Source organism: Lithobates pipiens, unplaced genomic scaffold (assembly GCF_037356315.1).
Source record: "Lithobates pipiens isolate NorthernLeopardFrog02 unplaced genomic scaffold, aLitPip1_a1.2 Scaffold_19, whole genome shotgun sequence".
NCBI classification, from domain to species: Eukaryota; Metazoa; Chordata; class Amphibia; order Anura; family Ranidae; genus Lithobates; species Lithobates pipiens.
Genome location: NW_027507764.1, coordinates 353,468,658 through 353,488,905, shown reverse-complemented (window position 1 = coordinate 353,488,905; position 20,248 = coordinate 353,468,658). Strand labels below are relative to the sequence as shown.

At 42.4% G+C, this 20,248-nt stretch overlaps 1 protein-coding gene across 1 annotated transcript in view; it reads left to right on the top strand.

The window, feature by feature from the left end:
* The window catches only part of ELOVL2 (ELOVL fatty acid elongase 2), a 157,113-nt gene that overhangs the window by 112,037 nt on the left and 24,828 nt on the right, over window positions 1-20,248 (top strand). Inside the window, exon 3 of the mRNA XM_077492190.1 lies at window positions 9,293-9,480. Coding sequence (XP_077348316.1) covers window positions 9,293-9,480 — 188 coding nt within the window. The remainder of the gene's footprint in view (window positions 1-9,292; window positions 9,481-20,248) is intronic.

Genomic DNA, 20,248 nt, shown 5'->3' with positions numbered 1-20,248 from the left:
ACATGAGCCGCAGCTACCTCCTCCCAGCCACGTACAAGTCCACGTGTTTCTTGGGACTGTAAATCATCCCTACAAGACTGCTGCTGCTGATGCTGAGTGCCAGCCTCCACCTCCATGCTGACACAATTATCCTCCTCCTCATCCTCTTCCTGTGTGATGGGTGGCACAGCAGGAACACTGTCTGGATAAAGGGGGCCTTGAGAGGCAAGGAAGTCCTCCTCTTCCTGCCTCTGTTCTGCCTCAAGTGCCCTGTCCATTATTCCACGCAGCGTATGCTCCAAGAGGTGGACAAGAGATACAGTGTCACTGATGCATGCACTGTCACTGCTCACCATCCTTGTGGCCTCATCAAACGGTGACAGGACAGTGCATGCATCCCTGATCATGCCCCACTGGCGTGGTGAGAAAAAACCGAGCTCCCCTGACCCTGTCCTGGTGCCGTAGTCGCACAGGTACTCATTGATGGCCCTCTGCTGCGTGTGCAGCCGCTGCAGCATGGCCAACGTTGAGTTCCACCTGGTGGGCATGTCACATATAAGGCGGTTCTTGGGCAGGTTCAACTCCTTTTGGAGCTCAGCCAGCCGAGCACAGGCATTAAATGATCGGTGGAAATGCACACAGACTTTCCTGGCCTGCTTCAGGACATCCTGTAAGCCGGGGTACCTGTCCAAGAACCGCTGCACCACCAGGTTAAGGACGTGAGCTACACAGGGCACATGGGTCAGTTGTCCCTGTCGGAGGGCGGAGAGGAGGTTGGTGCCATTGTCACAAACCACCATTCCTGGCTTAAGCTGGCGTGGCGTCAACCACCTCTCGGCCTGCCCCTGCAGAGCTGACAAAACATCCGCCCCAGTGTGGCTCCTGTCCCCCAAACAAACCAGCGCAAGCACGGCATGGCATCGTTTTGCCTGCGTACTTGCGTAGCCCCTGGAACGCCTACGGAGCACCGCTGGTTCTGAGGACAGAGCACTGGAAGAGGCCATGGAGGAAGAAGAAGAGGAGGGGGTGGAGGAGAGAGGTGTGTCACAACCAATAGTAGCATTTTGGAGGCGTGGTGGCGGAACAACCTCCAACACTACTGCATCTTGTCCTGCATCCTTCCCAGCTGCCAGAAGAGTGACCCAATGGGCTGTGAAAGACAGGTAACGTCCCTGGGCCATGAGTCAGCAGTAATATGCACCTTACCGCTGACCGCCCTGTCCAGCGAGGCAAGGACATTGCCTTCCACATGCTGGTAGAGAGCCGGAATCGCCTTCCGTGAGAAAAAGTGGCGTTTGGGGACCTGCCACTGAGGAACCGCACATTGTACAAACTCACGGAAGGGGGCCGAGTCTACCAACTGAAAAGGCAGCAGTGCTAGCAATTTAGCCAAGCTAGCATTCAACCGCTGGGCATGTGGATGGCTGGGAGTGAACTTCTTTCGCCGGTCCAGCAGATGGGGCAGGGACATTTGCCTGCTATAATCGGACGTGGGTGTACTGCTAGCAGAGTGCCCGGAAGCACTTGGCTGTGACACACCTAATTCTACACCTTCATTCCTCTCAGAGCAGGTTTCAGAGAGGACTGAAGGTCTAGTGGGGTTGGAGATGCCAGCTGATAAGGAGCAAGGAGAGGTCCGCTTTGTTCTTTGGTGTGGGTCTTTCAGGTACGCTTGCCAACGAGCTGCATGGCAGGTCAACCTATGTCTGGTCAAGCATGTGGTGCCCAAGCGGCTGATGTTTTGGCCACGCGAGATACGCTTGAGACATATGTTGCAAATAGCAGCGGTGCGATCTGATGCACTCGTCTCAAAAAAGGCCCACACCAAAGAACTTTTAGAATAACGCGCAGAGGCAGCGCCCTGCACAGGCGGAGCTCTGCGGTGTGATTCAGTCGGTGTGCTGCCCCTAACCTGGCCCCCAGAGGGCATCCTGCCTCGTTGAACATGTGCCTCCTCCTCCTCCCTCCTACCAGGCACCCACGTGGAGTCAGTGCCCTCATCATCCCCTCCCTCTTCATCGCTGTAGCAAACCTGGCAGTATGCTGCAGCTTGTGGAACATGACTGCCAGATTGCTGTCCTTCTTGAGCATCCCCTCTCTCTGCGCTCACGCTACTGCCTTCCTCTAGCTGAGTGTCATCATCAGAGCCTACAAAACACTGGGCATCTTCCTGGAGCATGTACCCAACACTGTGCTCAAAGAGTTCAGGAGACTCCTCAGGAGGACGTGGTGGGTCTAGGGAAGGAGTCACTGATGATGACATTGAGAGGAGGGAAGATGATGCGTTGGCAGCTGCTTTGCTAGTACCCTGAGACTGGGTGAGAGAGGATGAGGAGGATGAAGAGGGCTTGGTCATCCACTCTACCAAGTCGTTGGCATGTTGCGGTTCAACATGTCCAGCTGCCGAAAAGAAGGACAAGCGTGTCCCATGGCCACGTGCTGATGACAATGCACCACGTCCACGACCAGCACTGTTGTCTCTAGACACAGCCTGCTTGCCCTCTTTTATCGGCTCGCGCCTGTCTGCCTCTCCTTGCTGGCCTTCCAGACATGGTAATGGCCTGAAGGGAGTTGGGTAAAACAGCAGTGTAATGGAGTCACACAACACCCACTAAGCCCTGCAGATGGCTCTATTAGAGAACAGCAATAAAGGGTAGATACAGGTGTATATTGTGCTGGAGGCACAAAAAACCCACTAACTCCTGCAGATGCCTTTATTATAGAACACCAGAGATAAAGGGGTATATACAGATGTATACTGTGCTGTGCTGGAGGCACACACAACTTCCAATAACTCCTGCAGATGGCAAGTGGGCTCAAATAGAGAAGAGCTATGTAGGTGGATATAGCGGTGTGTACTGGGTACAGAGCACGCAGACAGCACGCACAAGCTCCTAACACTACTGACTGCAAGCTCTATTATAAAAGATAGATCACTAGCTATATAGGTGAGGTGAATATAGTGGTGTGTACTGCGGTCAGGGCAAGCAGACAACAACCACTACAGAAGAGCAAGATCGAAAATCGTCCGATAACGATCGGTGTGTACTGTGTTGAAGGTACACAGAACACCCACTAATTGCTTCAGACGCCAACACACTACACAAGGCCGCCACGCTGGCGGCCTTATATAGTGTGGGGCGTGTACTACACAGCCTGAGCTATGATTGGCCACAGGCATCCTGCCTGTGGCCAATCATGGCTCTCCTCGCTGCTGGCGCTGTGATTGGCCAAGCATGCGGGGTCACAGTGCATGCGTGGTCAATCATGAGCCAGCAATGCACTGCGATGACGCAGTGCATTGTGGGCCGTAAGCGCCACACGAATTTGGCGCGAACGGCCCATAACGTTCGGAATTCGCCGAACGGGTAAACAGCCGATGTTCGAGTCGAACGTATGTTCGACTCGAACGCGAAGCTCATCCCTATTGGCTAATTTTAAATGGCTGTATCTTCTGCATATGTCTTTTAACCACTTCAAAACAGGACATTTTCGCACCTTCCTGCCCATGCCAATTTTCAGATTTCAGTGCTGTCACTTCTTAAATGACAGTTGTGCGGTCATGCTACACTGTACCCAAACTAAATTTTTATCATTTTGTTCCCACAAATAGAGCTTTCTTTTGGTGCTATTTGATCACCCCTGTGTTTTTTATTTTTTGCTAAAAGAATAAAAAAAGACCGAAGATTTTGAAAAAAAAAAGTTTTTCTTTTTTTTGTTATAAAATTTTGTAAATAAGTAATTTTTCTCCTTCACTGATGGACACTGATAAGGCGGCACCGATGAGGTGGCACCAATGAGAGGGCACTGATGGGCGCTCATAGGCAGCACTGGTGAGCACTGATTGGGGACACTGATGGGCACTTATAGGTGGCACTGATAGACGACACTGGCACTTGATTTCACTGACAGGTATCACTGGCAGGCAATTTTCAATGACACTGTTTGGCAGCTGCCTGGGTACAGATTGGCATTTTCCTGGTGGTCTAGGGTGGCATACCTGGTGGTCCAGTGTGGTGGCCATCCCTGGTAGTCCTGGTGGCATCCTGGTGGTCCTGGGCGGGAAACCGATGGGTGCTGCACTGATAAACAATCAGCACAGACCCCACTGTCAGGAGAGCAGCCATCGGCTCTCCTCTACTTGCGCCTGTCAGATGCGAGTGAGGAAAAGCCGATCAATGGCTCTTCCTGTTTACATCGTGATCAGCCGTGATTGGACGCAGCTGATCAGAGTTGCGGTGTGTCAGACTGACAGTGGCTTGATATCTTGGCGACGGGATATGACGTCCGGTCAGGATATCGCAACCACTTTGCCGATGTCATATTGCTATGTGGCGGGCCAAAGTGACATGTTATACTTACCTGCTCTATGCAGTGGTTTTGCACAGAGAAGCCCTGATCCTCCTCTTCTCGGGTCCCTCTTCGGTGCTCCTGGCCCCTCCCTCCTGCCAAGTGCTCCCACAGCAATCAGCTTGCTATGGGGGAACCCAGGGCGAGCCTCTGTGTGTCCATTCAGACACAGAACCCTAGTCCAGCCCCACCCCCTCTCTCCCCTCATTGGCTCACTGACTTTGATTGACAGCAGCGGGAGCCAATGGCACTGTTCTGCCAATGAGGAGGGCGAGTCCCAGGCAGCCAGGTCTCTCCTGCAACAACGCTCGATCAAGATGGGCTCAGGTAAGTATTAGGGGGGCTGAGAGGGACTGCTGGACACAGAAGGTTTTAAAAAACTTCTGACTTTATGACCACTTTAATTCTTAATGGTAGCTTGATTAAAAAAAAAATTGGCTAGCGACAGGACAGTTTTGCATCAGTGAATTCTGGGACAGCCACAGTGAACTACTGGTCAATTTCTATATGCCGGTCAAAGTTCTATTGCTTTTTGATAAAAAAAAAAGCATGTGTTGATGCTAAAACTACCAGAATTTTTTTTTTTTTTCACAGTGAGATAAATTGGAATGAGATGCTGCTGTAGTATGTATTCCAAGCTAATTGTAAATGAAAAAAAATCAATTCCACAGCCAAATATGCGCTGCTAGTATGTGCTGTTGCTAAGACAGCGTGAAAGTCGTACTTTTCTGTAATAACACATTCAGCTTTTAGGCATGCTAGTCTATGTATCGAAAATGAAGAGGTTACTAAAGTCATGAAAATTTTCATCCGACAAAAAAAAATTCAGAAGTGATGTCATGTATTGATCTGTATTGATTGTATATGATCTGGTATTATACGAGAAAATTTTTTGTTTTTGTCCGTTTCCCTTTTTCATCTGATTTCCTGATCGTTGTATTAAAGTGATTGTAAAGTCTTGTTAAAAAAACAAACAAATATGTTATACTTGCTTGCTCTGTGCAGTGGTTTTGTACAGGGCAGGCTGGAACCTCCTCTTCTCGGGTCCCTCTTTGCTGGTCCTTGCCCCTCCCAACTGTTGAGTGCCCCCACAGCAAGCAACTTGCTATGGGGAGTACCCAAGACGAACTGCAGCTCCATGTGTCCATTCAGACATGGAGCTGCCGTTTGGCCTCGTCCGATCTCCATGATTGGCTAACTGACTTTGCAGGACTCAATGGCACCACTGCTGTGTCTCAGCCAATCAGGAGGGAGATTCCTGGACAGCCAAGGAATTTGTGGACAGAGGGGGGGGCTCAGGTAAGTATTAGGGGGTGCTGGTTGGGGGGGCTTCTACATACAGAAGGTTTCTTATCTTAACCAATTGACCACTGGGCACTTAAACCCCTTTTCTAACCAGACCAATTTTCAGCTTTCGGTGCTCTCACACTTTGAATAACAATTACTCAGTCATACAACACTATACTCATATAAAATTTGTGTCCTTTTCACACAAATAGAGCTTTCTTTTGGTGGTATTTAATCACCGCAGTTTTTTATTTTTTTATTTTTTTGTGCTATGAATCAAAAAATACTGAAAATTCTTTAAAAAAAAAAGTATTTGTTTCTGTTAAAATTTTGCAAATTGGTAATTTTTCTTCATAAATTTTGGCCAAAATTTATACTGCTACACGTTTTTGGTAAAAATAATCAAAATTGGTGTATATCATTTGGTTGGTGAGAAAGTTATAGAGTCCACAAGCTATGGTGCCAATCTCTGAAAATTGATCACACCTGAAGTACTGATGGCCTATCTCATTTCTTGAGACCCTAACATGCCAGGAAAGTAAAAATCCCCCCCCCCCCCAAATGACCCCTTTTTTGGAAAGTAGACATTTCAAGGTACTTAGAGGCACGGTGAGGTTTTTGAAATTGTAATTTTGTCCCACAATTCTTTGCAAAATCAAGTGATTTTCTTTTTTTATTATCAAGTTATTTCTCACACACAGTATATGCATACCACAAATTACACCCCAAAACACATTCTACTACTCCTCCTGAGTATGGTGATACTACATGTGTGACACTTTTACACAGCGTGGCCACATACAGAGGCCCAACATGCAGGGAGCACCAGCAGGTGTTCTAGGGGCATAAATTTCAAGTTTAATTTGACTATCTAATTACACTTCGAGGCACTGCAGTAGCATGGATACGAACTGATGTGGCATGAATGAGCCGAGGATAAGGGTGGCTGGGTATGACTGGGTGGGTATGGCTGAGTATGGATGGAAGAGTATTGCAGAGTATAGATGTATGGATGAGTATTGCAAAGTATGGATAAGTATGACAGGGTATGGCAGAGTATTTCAGGGTATGGCAGAGTATGTCAGGGTATTGCAGAATATTTCAGGGTGTGGCAGGGTATGGCAGAGTATTGCAGAGTCTGGATGTGGTTGGAATGGGCACTGAGCAGCGCTGTGGGCACTACACATCCAGCCCACATCGTCGCTGCAAACAATCTCTCCCCTCTACCCTCAAACTGTACTGATTGGTACAGAGAGGGGAGGGAGGAACCTGATGTGCCGCTGGTCTGTTGTTGTGATCGCTCCGTCATTTGACAGAGGGTTCATGTGGTAAACGGCCGCTATCAGTGGCCATTTACCATGATCCGTGATGCGCGGGGTCTTCCAGACCTGGTGGTCAAGGATGTTTCCAGGTGCGCTTTCAAGGGTGTGCGCGGGTGCAAGATTCTGTGAGGACGTCCATGGACGCCCTCCCAGAATAAGCCAACCGTGCTGTAACCGTCTTTTGGTTATGGCTCGGTTGGCATGGGGTTAATGCATAGAATGCATTAAGACAAAAAACCTTCTGCCTTTACAACTCCTTCAAAATTAAACTAATTGGATGAATATACTGCTTTCGAGGCATTCGTACGATAACACTTGTCTCTACAAGGGGAAAGCCTCAGAAATGAAAGTAGCTAAATTTTACCAGAATTGGATCACTAATATAGAAAAATTAAGTTGTGAGTATTAATTGGCTCCAGTTTCCAAGATACAGCTTTAGGTCAAAATTGCATCAAAATTGATTAAAATTACGAGGGGTGATGTGAGATTATGCTCCATAACTTTTCTGAAAAATGTGTTATAGAAATGAGAATGGTGCCACATCAATCATTATTTATCATTTTATTGATACCAAAAATGAAAGTTTGGGTCCGCTCACATCAACAGCCCTGGATCATCTATATCCTGCTCATTGTCTTTATCATCATCTGAGTTTAGAGCAGTGATGGCAAATCTTGGCACTCCAGATGTTTTGGAACTACATTTCCCATGATGCTCAACTACATTGCAAAGTGCATGAGCATCATGAGAAATGTAGTTCCAAAACATCTGGGGTGCCAAGGTTTGCCATCACTGGTCTAGAGAGTAGGATTCTGGTGGATCTGGAATTGGCAAGACCTCACCATAGGGTAAAGGACGCAGGGTGGATGGAATGTTTGGATATTCCACGGTCCACTTCTTTCTTGAGATCCCTTTTGCAATTGGAGAACCATGCAAAAATAGAAGTCTCTACTATGATGGGTGAGTTCCCACCAAACCATAGGGAGTGCAAAAGGCATGGACTTTTTCTTCTTGTTTGTAGACCAGTGTAATCTGATGGTTAGCACACAGCTTTCGAGAGCCAATCACGACAGTGCATCTGATATTATCCCATGGGACAAACACGAAAATTTTTCTTGTATGATGGCAGATCATACGATTTTTGTTTAATCAGTAGTCTTTATCTGAAAATATAATACATGACATCACTTCTGAATTTTTATTCTGTCATACGAGAATTTTCATAACTTTAGTAACCTCTTAATTTTAAATATGAAGACTAGGAATTAGGGAGGGCTAGAAACTTTGTCAGCTTTTTATTGCTGCCTGTCATCAGAACAAGCGAGGGAAAATCTTCCCAATGAGGCCCCAGACAGCAATAGAAACCTGACAGAAATTCTGTTCCTTCCAAACTATATCCAAAAATAAAATAAAGTTTTGAATGGAGGGCATGGTAATTAGATAGTGTTTACGTGGGTGGGAGTTTTACAAAATGTGTTTTTTCCAAACAGTTTAATACACAAGACTGAAATAGTAGAATGCCTGTAATCTAAGTCCATACATTATGCCTGGTTGCATATATTCAAAGTGTAATTGGTGCAGTTACACTTTTAGCTTGCTGTGCCCTCATGCCCCCCTGCCATTTTAATATCTTTCCCTGAGCAAGAGAGATATTGCAGATTATACTGCAGAGACGCTTGTCAGAAATGGTCCAAGCTGGGTCTGTGCATGTGCTATATACTCTTAATTCCTTCCTAAGGAGACTGAACTCTCCATAGAATTGAATGGACAATGCACGGTGCATGATACAAATCAGCCCCTGCTTCTGCCTATCACCTTGTGACTTGCTACAGTGTTACAATTTGCAATCAGATCACTGTGAAAGATAAGACCAAGAAAATGCTTCCTCCCACCTGCAGCAGACTAATGATATTATCTGAGCCCAAGCAAAATTACTTACATAGAGTTCAAAAATTGCTTTTTAATGTAAAAAAGTGCAGCATTTTGTTGTGAAATGATATCATCGATGCATATTGTGACATGTCAGGAACATATTCATGTAGACTTTTAAAGTAACCGGAGGATCCACTTTAACTTTGTTCCAGCAGGTGAACGAGGCAGCAATTAATATACTGTAGCAGCGGGCATAGTGCAGTTTTGCTTGCAGGACAAAAAAATGTATTTAACAATATCACAGCATGTAACGTTATATGAATCTTCTTTAACTGTCTGTCTCTGGTTGCATTCACTTCAGAAGAGTGTTTTACATGGTAAGAATCCATTCCATGATTTATTGCTTGTAGCACCAAGGCTTATAAATTGGCATGAACTTTGTGTGCTTTATTTCTCATTCTCATTCTTCCTTATCTTTCCAGATCCGAGAGTTAGAGGATGGTTTATGCTGGATTCCTGTCTTCCCACCCTTACACTGACTATCCTTTATATCCTATCCGTATGGTTGGGGACCAAATATATGAAGAATAGACCAGCACTTTCTCTCAGGGGCCACCTAATTGTTTACAATCTTGCAGTTACTTTGCTCTCCTTGTATATGTTAATAGAGGTGAGTTTTTAATAATTGTTCAATTTTATATTGCCACTAATTAAAACTTTCTAATCAATGACTAATTTACTGTGTGCAGAAAACAAGGTAGAGATCTTCCAACACCCGCATAATGCAAGACCTCCCTGGTAACTTTGCAGTCATTTGCAAATTTGCCATCAAGCAGAGAAATAAAATGTGGCAATCTCTTGAATATTTGTTTCAAGGGGATGGGGGGCTACTAATATACTTTATTCCTTTCCTGCTCTTTTTACCCGGCCAGAACAGATCTGGTATAAAAGATATTCCACAGAATGCAAAAAGAAATTCTACATTTTAGAAAAGATTGGGGAAGATGAAAGAACACACAAAGATCATGTGAAGTAGTGATGGTGGGCTTGAAAAGTCCCATAGATGTTAGTTGGGAGTCTTCAAACTCTGCACTGGGCAACAGTCTGATGTCTTTGAGCTACCAAAAGATACCTCTATCCGAGGCTCTCCTAGGAGTGTAACACTCGGGGTAGAAAATCTTGTCCACTTGTTATTGTGTTTCTCTTGCTAAGGTAGTTTTGAAGGTGTCTGCAGTATACCTTCTTCCTCCTCATAGTCCTATACACATATAGTTCTCCATTTGTACAGCAAGCAAACACAGATGCCCAAGGGTGATCAGACTATGATGTATATGGTCAAGTTTAGTATTCTAAAAGGTAGCAGCATTATGGTGAGAATACTGTAAATGGATCTGATAGTGAAAACATAGAATCTAATACAGGAGTGTCCAACTTGGGCCCAAGACAGCTATGAATGCCGCCCAGCACAAAACCGTAAACTTACTTAAAAATATGGATTTTAATTACTCTTTACTGGACTTTTAGAAGTTTTAGCTTCCCAAAGAAAAATCTCCCACTCTTCACAATCACACCTTATTCATGTCATCAGTTTTTGGCAACACCTATATTTGTGAGCAACTATTTTCAAAGATGAAGGGCTAAAATTAGAAAAAAAAATCGAGTACATTGAAAATTCATTGAGAATTGTTACTAAATCCATCAAACTAAATATTGATATGGTAGGTTGTCAAATATCACGCTAGTTTTATGTTGCCCTCTTTTTACTTGTATAATAAAAAATATTACAAAAAAAATTTAAGTTTTATTACTCAGGTACCTTATCTATATCATCGATCATTAACTTGAGATCTGCCCAACTTTTTCTGCTGATCAGCTATTCTTATTGTATTTTATGTGTGGCCCAAGACAAAATCTTCTTCTTCCATTGAGGCCCGGAAAGGTCCAAAGGCTGAACTCCCCTGGTCTAATAGCTTTTATTTTTTTGGCTACTATCACCTTACTTTCAACACAGAAGGAACAGTGTTTGACCGCTTTTTTCAGGGTCACTTTTATGAGTTTGGTGTTGGGGACAGTATCATTTGTGAATCATGGTGTTGGAAGCTGCTGGACATGCTCAGATGATAAGGAATGCACAAACTAAAGTTTTAGTAGAAAGAATGCAAGGCAGTAACTCTTGTTTGGGAATATATCTAAAAATATTAAATGCAATATTCAGAAGAACTGCTGACATTTTGACTAGTCCAGCATTAACCAAACATAATTAATCTCTGTGTAACAACCAGTAAATTGTAAAGTAAATTAAAAACGATCAAACTGTGCCTTTTTGACAAGGAGTAACAGACAGGACAAAATTGCTAAATGTGTTCCATTTATGTGTTACATAAAAGACTTTCCATTTAAAATATGCCTGTTGGTAGAACATTTGTTACACAAAGACGTGACCTCTGGGTCTGTTTTAATTCAATATGCTTTTGTTCGTAAAATACTCGGAACATTCCATGCTTGTGTTTTTATCTGCGATGGGGAAAAAGGCAAGAAGTGAAGCAAAAGTACACAAGCATGCAGTGTTCCACTGGCCTAGTAGACAAAGCATCTCTTAATATTACACACTGAATGAAGCTGTATAAGTAGCAAAGAAAAACTCTACTGAATATTTAGCAGTGTGAATATGAACTGTGACTATTTTTCAATCTTTTTGGGAAAAGGGGAATCAATTTTACGTAATGATACAGCTACTTTGTTAGAGAACCGGAATAGAATGTGCACACTCTGTGGACTTTGTATTATTGCATATAGTACAATATTGGAGGTACAATGTTGACCAGAACTACAAAAGAAAATTATCTGACGTTACTTATTTCAGATGATCGAAAAATAAGCAGTGAGGCCAGACTGTGGAAAGTATATAGGGCTTCATTTACTAAAACAGGCGTGTGCAAAATCCGGTGAAGCTCTGCATAGAAGCCTCCATGTTATATTGTCAAAGCTCAATTGAACAAGCTGAAGCTAGAAGCTGATTAGCTACCATGTAGAGCTGCACCAGATTCTGAGTGTTCCAATTTTAGTAAAACTCCCCCATAGAATTCTCGGGGTGCATCACTGGAGAGATCAATAGCAAAAGAAAGGAGGTAATTTTTCCAATACATAGAGCTTTAGTACGAACTAATTTAGGCCTCAAGCACACTAGGCTTTTTAAACATCGCTTCTAGAGGCGTCTTGCATATTTTTTTTTCTGCCTCTAAATACCCCTTAATGTTAGCCTATGTGTCCTTGCACACATAAGAGCTAACGTGTTGTGGCAAAAAAAAAAACACGACGTGCCTAAACACATGTAAATGTGTCTAAACGCTCTAAAGCGATAGGCACATCAAGCACGTGGGCGTTCATTCATTTTAATGGGTAAAATAAATTAATATTCTTGCTAATTAAATGAATACCCAAGCACTTGACACACTTAAACACGCCTAAATGTGTTTCCAAAAAATCGGCTTTAAGCCCCATATACACTATCAGATTTTCTGCAGATTTTTTACCAAAACCATATAATATGAGGTCAAACCTTAGGAGTTTCAATTTGTATGCAATCAGGCAGGCCCTTGCACTACATGATTTTGGTAAATTTGAAGACAAAAATCAGCAGAAAATCTGATAGTGTGTATGGGGGCTTAAGGCATGTTTTTGACGCTGCTTTTCTCCCTCCAGGAGAAAGGTGTTTAGAAGAGCTGGGCAAGCTTGCCCAGTGCGCATGAGGATTTTAGAATACTTTGTCCAATTCTGGAGACCTAACTTTCAAAAAGATAATACTAAAATAAAACAAGTCCAGAGATGTAAAACAAAAATGGTTCAAGGACTAAAAGGGATAAAACATATCAGAGAGACTGCAGGAACTTAAAATGTAAAAGAAAAGATACAAATAAAACCTGTAAAGTGTTTCTGAATACAAGAAGAAAATTTTAATGTATTGTACATCATGAGTGCTTAAATGTGGAGGCTGCCTTAATTTTATTTTCACAGGCTTTTTCCCCATTTTTTTTTAATCTGGTGATCCTATCAGTAATATACAGTTGTGTTCAAAATAATAGCAGTGTATTTAAAAAAGTGCGTAAAGCTCAAGATCGTTATAATAGCTTTTTTTTGCCCATACATGCATGTGTAAGGAAATGTGTTCTTAATTTACAGAAAATGAAGAAAAATATTAGGTTTCTACAAAAAAAAAAATAAATTACTTGTTATTGCTTTGCAGAAAGTGAAGAAAAGGAAATAATAGGCTTTTCCAAAAAAAAAAAAAAATGAATAGCAGTGTCTGCATTTTTCTTTACAAACTCAAACATTTACTGTATAATGCTTGAAGATTTAGCTATCAAACTAATATTTAGTTGTATAAGCACGGTTTCTGAGAACTGCTTTACATCTGTGTTGCATGGAATCAGTCAACTTCTGGGACCTGTGAACAGGTATGCCAGCCCAGGACAATTGCACTACAATCCACAATTCTTCCACATTTGTTAGTTTTACCTCAGAAACAGCATTTTTGACCCGACAAGTTTGCTATTGGATGAAGGTCTGGGATTGGGCTGGCCACTCCATAACGTTAATCTTGTTGGTCTGGAACCAAGATGCTGCTTGCTTACTGGTGTGTTTGGGGTCGTTGTCTTGTTGAAACTCCCAATTTAAGGGCATTTCCTCTCCAGCATAAGGCAACATGATCGCTTCAAGTATTTGATGTATTCAAATTGATCCATGATCCCTGGTATGCGATAAATAGGCCCAAAACCACAGTATGAGAAACATCCCCATATCATGATGCTTGTGCCACCATGCTTCGCTGTCTTCACAATGTATTGTGGCTTGAATTCAGTGTTTGTAGGTCATCTGACAAATCGTCTGAAGCCCCTAGACCCAAACAGAACAATCTTGCTTTCATTATTCCACAAAATGTTGCGCGGTTTCTCTTTAGGCTATTCAAAGTGTGTTCTTTAGCAAATTGTAACCTCTTCAGCACATGTCCTTTTCAACAATGGGACTTTGTGAGGGGGCTTCTTGCCAATAACTTGGCTTGACATAGACATCTTCTAATTGTTACAGTATTCCCAGGTAACTTTAGACATTTTTTTATGACTTTGGAGCTGATCATTGGCTGTGTCTGCCATTTTGGCTATTCTTTAATCAATTCAAAAGGTAGTTTTCAATTTTCTTCCATGTCTTTCTGTTTTTGGTTGCCATTTTAAAGCATTTGAGATCATTTCAGCTGAGCAACCTATCAGTTTCTGCACTGTTTTCCCTTCTCCAATCAACTTTTTAATTAAGTATGCAGTTCTTCTAAACAATGTCTGAAACAACCCATTTTACTCAAATTTTCAGAGAGAAATGCACTATACCCAGCATATACAACATCTGCTGCCTTCGTCCTTAGAAAAGGGCCACCTGATTTTTCACAGACTGAATGACCTCGCTAATTGAACTCCACACTGCTATTATTTCAATTAATGATTCAATTACACAGAATCAGCAGCATGCATGTCATGACTATTGGGGTTGTTGGTTTTCTATTACTCTACTACACATACTGTAAATAATTTGCCATGTAGGAATATAATTTATAACAAAAACAGTGATCTGGTTAGTGATGTTGGACTGCTATTATTTTAAACACAACTGTATGTGTCCATAGAGAAGCAACATTGTCATCCTAGGATATGAGTACTGAATAGCTCTTTTCATTTCTCCATGACATAGGGGTAACGTGTTCTGTAATCCACAGAGAGAGCTGAGACCAACTTATAATCAGCAAAGGCAGAGCACTTGAGAAGTTACCAGCTCCTTAAACTTCTGATAGGATCAACGGGTATTTTTTATTAAAAAAAATTTTTGTTGCACTTATCGAACATTTATAAAGAAATGGTGTTAATCAGTGGAGGCCCGTATTGCAGGGCTCAGCCCCCATTATCCATGCGCCCGGCCCCCTAATCTATATGTGGGGCGCTGAACGCATGGTTCCAATGCAATTTTTTTTATTCTTTTTTAGAAGCAAGTGATTAGAGCTAGAGGCTCTAATCGGCTAAAAAAAAAGGGTGGGATAGAAAAAGGGACAATGGAACATATCTGGTTCAGCTGTAAGAAAGTAAGAAATTTTTGGATAGATGTTTTTGAGATATACCAAAAAGTGACTGGAAAAAAACTGGCTCCAGATGCGAAGGTAGCATTATTTTCTCTTATGACAGATACATTGGATAGTATGAAAAATGGGATATTACAACACATGACAACAGCAGCTAGAACAATAATAGCACGTAAATGGAAAGAAACAACTAGCCCAACAGTGGGGGAATGGATATGTGAAATGAATGAAATATGTTTCATGGAAAAACAAATAAGAGGAGAAGGATATATAAAAAATCAAATACCAGCTGTATGGAAACATTGGGAAGAGTTTTGGTTCTCAAATGGAATGTTAGAATATTTATAACTTAAAAGAAAGGGGGAGGGAGAGGGATAAAGAGGAGTAATATTGGTACTAGGGGGGAGAAGGGGGAGGGGAGATGGGCGAGGAGGGGGAAAATTTAAGAAAGGGAATGAGGATTGCGGTTTTTTTTTTTTGTTTTTTTTTTTAGTTTGGTGGTATTTTGGATGTTAATAAATGTGGAATATAATGTTTGTGTCTTATGTATGATGTTGTAAATGGATCAGTATGTATTATGGTTATTATAAAAACAATAAAAAGAAGATTTGAAACAAAAAAAGGGTGGGCTTGGGGCACAGTGCACCCATTTGTGTGACAATAGCCAATGAATATTCGCTATTGTCTTCCCGATTCTCCTCCCGGTCAATCAGGAAGCAGCTCCTGAGACCCGATTGGTCAGGGAGTCTTAGGACTCCCAATCTCAGGACACACTGTCCAATCGTGTCTCAGGGCACTTCCAGTTCAGCCCAGAGGAGAATGGGCTGGTGTTTCATTCCCCCTGCCTCCTAAGGTTAGTCAATGCCACTGTCTTTGGGGGGGGGGGGGGGAATCCAATGCTTGCGGCGATTGCCACCTTCCCGTCAGCCATTCGTCTCCCTCTGGGAGGGGGGGTGTTTGTTGCGGCAATCGTCCGTCCGAGGGGGAAGGGGGGGGCGCCACTGGTCTTGATAGTATATTCAACAAACCAAAAGCAAATAGAAGGAGTTCATTATTAGAGTTTACATACAATTAAATAAGGGTGTGCATAAGGTGCAGGAGAGGAGTATTTCCATATGAAGCAGAGATCAAGAACACAGAGACGTGATCTCATACTAGCAGGAGGGGAGTTCAAGAAAAACATTAGAAAGTATTTTACTAGAAGAGTAATTGCCAACCAACAGTAAACCAGTGTGGGAGTCTATCCACAAGGAAAGCCAGCAGATTCCATTGGCCATTTTTTTTCCATTTCCATGTTTCTGTATAAGGGTTTTTGCAGTAGGGAGCTAAAGGAGCTTGTACTAGATTTAAAAAAAATACTGCTTAGAGACCGGTGTCACCAAACTGTGGGCCCAACCTGTTTGCTTTAACAATGCAGAGACAGTTATCACAAACTAAAACCTTATTTGCAGCTTTATCACAGTAAGCTAGTATGATTATTCCATTAGTAAGTATTTCATAAGTGGCAATATGTTTGATAGGAGATACATTTAAAAGCATGGCTGCTGTGAGAAAAAGTTCCATCGCTTTGCTAGTTGCCTGGCTGTCATTCTGAGCATCTTTCTTTAACCATTTCAATACTGGGCACCCCCCCCCCCCCCCTCCTGCCCAGGCCAATTTTCAGCTTTCAGTGCTGTTGCATCTTGAAAGACAATTGCATGGTAATGCAACACTGTACTCATTACATTTTTATCATTTTTTTTCACACAAAATAGAGTTTTCTTTTGATGGCATTTGATCACCTCTGCGGTTTTTATTTTTTGCGCTATAAACAAAAAAAGCAACACTTTTGAAAAAAAAAAAACACAATATTTTTAACTTTTTGTTATAATAAATATCCCAAATTTCTTTTTAAAAAAACAATTTTTTTTCTCAGTTTAGGCCAATATGTATTCTACACATTTTTGGTAAAAAATAAAATCGCAATAAGCATATATTGATTGGCCCACCCACGATGGGAGATCCCATCTGCAGACGTCATTTGACAGTATTTCCAACCTCCCGCAGCATTTTTTACTGGCAAAACATGGAAATTTCACTAGCGGACCACATTTTTTACTGACAACCTGAAAAATTACAGAACTTCTATTAAAAACAAAGGGCTCCTTCACACGTACGTGTCCGTGTAGCGGCTCCGCTCACGTCAGCGGGGAATCGCTCCGTTGATCCCCGCTGAGCAGGAAGATGACAGGTCTGTCTCCGCACACTGTGCAGGGACGGACCTGTCAGAGTGCCGCTCTCCCCTATGGGGGAACGGATGAAGACGGACCATAGACCAGAGTGGGTCGGATGTCAGTGGACATGTCACCGCTGATATCCGTCATTCCATAGAGCTCTATGGAGTGTCCGTTCAGGTCCGCCTAAAAAACTGACAGGCGGACCCGAACGGACACAGTCCGTGTGAAAGAGGCCTAAGACAATTGATATTTAAACAGTATAAACACAATATGGAAATACTGACAATAACCATAAGAAGTAATTTTCCTGGTTTACACTTAAAAATCAACACAGCATGACATATCAGCCAATGAAATTTATAGGCAGTTGTAAAAAACAGACGATCGGTCCATAAATTTACTGACGGTTGGCAACACTGATCTACGAAAATAAAAATAACAGGATTACATTTGGTTAAACAAATTTAAACTGACACTAAACAAAATCTTTATGATCCAAAAGTAATGCATACACATCCACTACTTAATGACGCTGTAATCTTGTTTTTTTCTGTGGTTTTCTGCCTCTGTGAGCTCCTGAACCTCTCCTTTTTCCCCTTTGTTTGAAATGAGCAGTACACATTAGTTGCGGTCATGTGCAGTGCACTATGCATTCTACATGGCCCATAGTCATTCTCAGAAGAGATGTTCCTACATACACTTTAATCATGGAGAATGAACACAACTACCCTCAAACAGAAAGGAACAAAAATGAATTTGGAGGAGGCTGAGAGCAATAGAGGCTACTTTTTAAAGAACAAATACATATTTAAATTTAGATAACTTTTTTTAAACCAGTTTAGTGTCTCTTAAAGCAGAAATCCAGGCAACTTTGTATTTGGTTTTGGCTATAGTGGAAAGGATTTAAGAGCCTCTGTCAGTTTTGTGTTGCTTTCTGTGCCTCTGATGGGGAGATTTTTTTCATTTTCTGTTAAAGGGGTTGTAAAGGTAAATGTTTTTTCACCTTAATGCATTCTATGCATTAAGGTGAAAAAACATCTCACACTGCTGGCGCCCCCAGTCCCCCCGTTTTACTTACCTGACCCCTCGAAAATCCCGCGCTCGCCCCCGCCGTCCTCTTCGCCGCTCAGCCTGGCCGCTGATTGGCTGGAGTGGATGGATTGAAAGCAGCGCAGCCATTGGCTCGCGCTGCTGTCAATCACATCCAATGACGCAGCGCGCCGGGGGGCGGGGCCTTGTGATACAGCGAGCGGCTATAGCCGCCGGCTGTATCACGGGAGCGCGCCCGCAGTGCTTCTCACCAATGCGAGGGAGCTCGCATTAACGTGAGAAGCACCTGCGGGAGGAAGCAGAGACAGCCGCCGAGGGACCCCAGAAGAGCAGGTTCGGGGCCACTCTGTGCAAAACGAGCTGCACAGTGGAGGTAAGTATGACATGTTTGTTATTTTAAAAAAATAAAAATTTTTACTTTACAACCCCTTTAAGACACAAGAATGATGGACAATTTCTGAAACAAGGACACAAAAACAAATTTTACCCACTTGCCCGCTGGAAGATCTAACCCCCTTTAGGAACAGGCCATTTTTTGCTATACGGCACTGTGTTAACTGACAATTGCACAGTCATGCGACACTGCACCCAAATAAAATTGATGTCCTTATTTTCCCACAGACAGAGCTTTCTTTTGATGGTATTTGATCACCCCTATAGTTTTTATTTTTTGCGCTATAAACAAAAAAAGGCTGACAATTTTGAGAAAAACAACAACAATATTTTCTACTTTCTGCTATAAAACATATCCAATAAAAAACTTGAGAAAATCAAATTTCTTCATCTATTTAGGTCAATTTGTATTCTGCTACATATTTTTGGTAAAAAAATCCCAATAAGCTTATATTGATTGATTTGTGCAAAAGTTATAGCGTCTACAACTATGGGATATTTTTATTTTTACCAGTAAGGGCAGTGATCAGTGACTTATAGTGGGACTGCGATATTGCGGCGGACATTCTAACACTAACTGACACTTTTTGGGAACCAGCAATACTAATACAGTGATCAAAGCTAGAAAAATGCAGTCACTGTACCAATGACACTGGCTGGGAAGGGGTTAAACATCAGGGGCAATCAAAGGGTTTACTGTGTGCCTAGGCAGTGTTTTACTATACTGTGTGAGGTGCTTTTACCAAGGGAAGAAATGGAATGTATTCTATCCTGTCCCTTCTGTATTGAATTGTGCCGTACCCCCTCTACATTGTAAAGCGCTGCGTAAACTCCTGTTGCTATATAAATCATGTATAATAATAATAATATTCCCTGCTTTGCATAAACACAAACTCGACCCCTTCACCCCCGTCAGAACGGCTCTGCTTAGCGGTCCGATGACAGCTGGCATCTTGTGCCCTCCACATGCTGGTTGGTTTCCGCTCAGTGCAATGACAGTGAAATAGAGTCGGCGGCATCGCGGGAGCGCGCCCCCTACCCGGAAGTGTCAAATCACATACTAGGTACGTGATCTGGCACAGCAGGGATGCCTTGTCACCGTATATATCTATGTTAGTTGGTCAGCAAGTGGTTACTAGAGTAAGAATGGGTTACAAATTATGACCACAACCATGTTGGGACTTCCTGTCCTTTTGGCAGCAGGACAATAAATGATGGGAGTGGTTGTCACTGGGAGAGGAAGAAACAGACAGTGACAGTAACAAAGGTTCTCAGTTTTGCAAAAAAAAGAAAGAAAAAAAAATGTATTTTTTATTTTATTTTAATACCAGCCTGTGCCCTGCTGGATAGATTTCCCATAATTTCCAGTCCCAACAGAAAATGAGGAGGAATATTGTCAATGGACCCACAAACAGTAAAAAACAATGTCTCTGCTTTTTCCTTGCTAAGTTCAAAACTAGAAAGGGGTTTTGTCTGGAGTTGTTCTTAGGTATCAACTTTTTTTTTTTTCAAAGCTAAAAAAAAAAATCTACAAGTTTTTATTTTCCTTTTCTGTAGTTATGCTCTTATTTTAGAATCTTGTTGTATCATCAAACGCTTGAAAGATAAAAGATCAGAATACCTGCAGTACCGTTTCACCTTGTGTGCTGAGATAAATTCGA